The sequence below is a fragment of the Tupaia chinensis genome, unplaced genomic scaffold (assembly GCF_000334495.1).
Source record: "Tupaia chinensis unplaced genomic scaffold, TupChi_1.0 Scaffold148210_1, whole genome shotgun sequence".
NCBI classification, from domain to species: domain Eukaryota; kingdom Metazoa; phylum Chordata; class Mammalia; order Scandentia; family Tupaiidae; genus Tupaia; species Tupaia belangeri.
In genome coordinates, this window is record NW_006208060.1 from 613,890 (window position 1) to 617,685 (window position 3,796).

The window sequence follows — 3,796 nt, forward strand, 5'->3', positions numbered from 1 at the left end:
ATTCGAAGATGCGAGGGACAGAGAGTCGTCGGCTGCCTGCCTGAACTTTAAAGACAGGGAGTCGGCTTCGTCCATCTCTCCTGGGACTGGTCTGAGTGAACATAATCAAAATAACGGTTTCAAAAAATGGCATCGAACCCACACGTGCCATTCTGCAAGGTTCCAGATTTCGATAGAAGCCTTAACTTGGTCAAACTGATCATATTTTTAAAATGAAGAGACAACGCAGGAACATCAGGGTTATTATTTTTTTTCCCCATTACGATTAACTTTTAACATTCAGGTGTGTTTCCCAGGGACACCAGATGCCTGTCCCAGGATCCCTTCTCCCCGGGTACAGGAGGGCACAGCCTCACTGCTGAGGCCGGGGGAGGAGAGAACTTTTATCCTGGGAAAAAGATCATCGCTCCTTTCCCCAGCAGCCCCTGTACGGATCACCGTCAGCCTCTGAGGCTCAAGCACCCTGTGCTGGCCAAACACCCCAGACGCAAACTGGGGGGACCCTTCGGTCCTGCAAAGCCAGGTAAGCTGCAGGTCACGCCTCCGACTTCCGAGCACTCTGGGGAGGCTTCCAGCACCCTCTCTAGTATTAGTGAGGACCCCTCGAGAATATTAAACCAGCTAGCCCTGTCGGTGGCCAAACCGAGACCCATTGCTTTTGGAAAAAGGCAAGGCAGGACCCTTGCAAGCAGGTGTTAATGGGCATCCCAGTCCGTTCACACCCACCTAGGGAGTCTGTCTCCTCTGAGCAGTGACAGGGACGGGTTTCCACCACGGGATGCCACCCACAGCTCCCGGCCCTTCCTCTGCACCTGATCCCACAAAGAGAGAGGGGGGAGCCCAAGCTTACCCGGGTCGCGCCCCAGTTCCAGCCGGGCTCGGTGTAGGCTGCGGACCCCCTTTCTGAGAGACCGTCATGCCGACATTCCTGGACAGGGCAGGGCTGCCATCGGCCAGGAGGGCGCTGTGGGGGTGCTCCTTGAGCGAGGCTGCGACAGAGGCAAAGACAGAGTTGGGGCTGAGAAAGCGAGCCGGGTAGCGCAGGTCCAGGTCGCCGGCCGGGAAGCCGCGCTCGGGCTGCGGCCGCAGCACCGACAGGATCTTGGAGGTCAGGAGCTCGTGATCCAAGAAGACGTTCTCGCTCCATTTCCTGGGGAAAGACCCGTAGAAAGACAGCTCGGGGCGGCCGGGGAGCGCGCCCCGTCGGTCGCCGCCTTTGGAATGCGCGTTCCCCATCTTTGCGCGCGCGGGGCTCCGGACCCGGCGCGGTGCCAGGCGGGGGCTGCGCCGTTTTTATGCCTCGGTGGGATCCTTCTAGAAAAGAAAGCCGCGTCTTCCCGTGCTGTATTGGCTGGAGCAGCGGGGATGGCGGGCAGGAAATTGGACCCCACTGTGACCGTTCGCTGTGGAAGTCGCACAGTACTTAGACCCCACCTGGACACCCGCCTGGGCCTTCGCAGGAGGGGAGAGGCGCAGCGCAGTGGTGTTAGCTGTGAACGATCTGAGATGGGGGACGAGGACAGTTAGGCTGAGACTGGGTGTCAGGGCGACTCTAAGACCCAGAGACGGCTGGCATATTGGCTGTCCCCCATGCCAGCAGGATTCTGCCGTCAGAGTGGACAGGCGCCCTGACTCTCACACGGCGAGAGTATACCAACAGAACATCTGCTCGTTAATTTAGGGGTCTCGTTACCGATGTGTGCACCCACTGGGAGCCCCCCCAGGGACGGAGAGACGAGACCGCTATCATTCACGAAGCGGAGCTGTCCCCTCCCGACCGACAAGCCAGCCATGCGGGTCGAACCCAGCTGAGACCAGACTGTGGGCTCCTTAATCCTCAGTCTGAAAATCACATCGTCAAGCTCCCAGCTCCGCCAGGACGAGGAACGGCATTAGAAAACTCTGGGCAGGGGCCAGCAGAGGGTGTAATGGTTCTGTTGCTGGACTCTCACATGGCTGACCCCAGTTCGAGTCCTAGATCCGGTGGCTTGACACATATCAGGCGCGTGTGCGCGCGTGCCCACGATCCCGAGAGGAGAATGGAGGAGAAGGGATGGCGGCGTGGCCATCCCCCCCCACCCCGGAGGGGTGATTTCTCGCTTTCTGTCTCTGTCTCTTTGGTGAGTGCATGTGCCCAAGAGCAAAAATCGCTCTCAACACAAAGCAAAACAAAACCCTGGGCAGCCACACAGTGGGACAGGGGTCGTGAGATGCTGTGAGAGGTGGAGCTACATGGGAAGGTTCCCAGTTCAAGTCCAGAGACCTCCCTGAGGGTGACAGCATCCCTGTGCGTATGATCCAGCCTGGCACAGGGACGGTGGGTCACAGTGCCAGGACCCCACTGGCAGTGCTCTGTCTCTCGTTCATGGAAGAAAGAAAAAAATAAACCAAAAAAAAGGGGGGGGACCAGCAGATGGCGTAATAGTTATGTCGCTGGACTCTCACATACTTGAGTCCCAGATCCAGGCCAGCGTGTGTACATGCGTGCGTGCCCAAGATCCCGAGAGGAGAATGGAGGAGAAGGGATTGCGGCGTGGCTGTCCCCCCTGGGGGTGATTTCTCACTTTCCGTCTCTCCGTCTCTCTCTGTCTTTCTGGTGAGCGCAAAAATCTCTCTCTCAAAAAACAAAACAAAACAAAACAAAAAAACCCAACTCTCTCGAAACGAAAGAAAAAGATGGGTTAGGCCTGGCAGGTGGTGTGGTAGTTAAGGGCACCGGATTCCTACATGACCGACATGACCGACCATGGTTCGAGTCCGGAACCTGGCGGCTTGCTTTTTCACTTCTCTCTCTCTCTCTCACTCTGTCCTTCTCTGGTCAAATTAAAATAAATAAATGAAGTTAAATAAAAAAAATATTATTGGGACCAGCAGGTGGCATGGTGGTTAAGGTGCTGGACACTCCTACATGGCTGACCATGGTTTGAGTCCCAGACCTGGAGGCTTGCTTTCTCACTTTCTCTGTGTCTCTCTGGTCAAATTTAAACAAATGAATGAATAAAAAATTTAAATAAGTAATTCTTAAAAAATAATTCTTAACAACAACACAAAATAAGTATACAGATGGGGCGGGCCCTGGGTTAGTGGTGAAGGGAACTGGGTCCTACGTGGCCAGCCGGAGTCTGAATTTCAGCCTCAGCGACTGGGAAACACAGAGACCGTGCCCCGATCCCAAGAGGGGGAGAAACAGAGGGAAGGGCTTGTGGTGTGATGTGCCCCGTAGGGGGGCTTCCCCCCTCTGTTTCTCACTGGGGCACGGGCCCTCTAGCAATCAGAGAGAGAGAGAGACCTGGCTGCTGACCGCCGAGCTGGGCGCCTGCTCCCATCACCGCTGTCTCTCCGTGACGGAAAGAAAGCGCCCGGCACTCTGGTTCTCTGAGCCCGTGCACCCTGGGGTGAGCAGGCCTGCCCTGAGAAAAACATGGCGGGGCCTCATTTCACGGAAAAATGGAATTAAAGTATAAGTTTATTTCGGTGCAAAAAAGAAAAAAAGGAAATCCATGCAGTTTTTTCATAACATGCATTTGCTAGGAGCTTTTTGGAAGACTTCTTATTCTTTCCTAGTGGTGAAGTTGGCATTCCCTGAGGTTTCATTTTATTTAACGAATTAATTAATTAATTAATTAATTATTTAATTTTTGGGAGAGATTTTTGCTATATGGTACGTGTGCTCTCTGGAGAGACAGCGAGACAGAGAGACAGAAGTGAGAAATCACCCCCCCCCCAGGGGGATGGCCACGCTGCAATCCCTTCTCCTCCATTCTCCTCTCAGGATCTTGGGCATGCACACACATGC

The 3,796-nt window shown here is 54.8% G+C and overlaps 1 protein-coding gene across 1 annotated transcript in view; it reads right to left on the reverse strand.

The window, feature by feature from the left end:
- ARHGEF18 (Rho/Rac guanine nucleotide exchange factor 18) overlaps nt 1-3,796 on the reverse strand; it is a gene marked incomplete in the record, with an annotated part of 84,142 nt that overhangs the window by 26,367 nt on the left and 53,979 nt on the right. Inside the window, 2 exon segments of the mRNA XM_027768986.1 lie at nt 1-91; nt 851-989. Coding sequence (XP_027624787.1) covers nt 1-91; nt 851-989 — 230 coding nt within the window.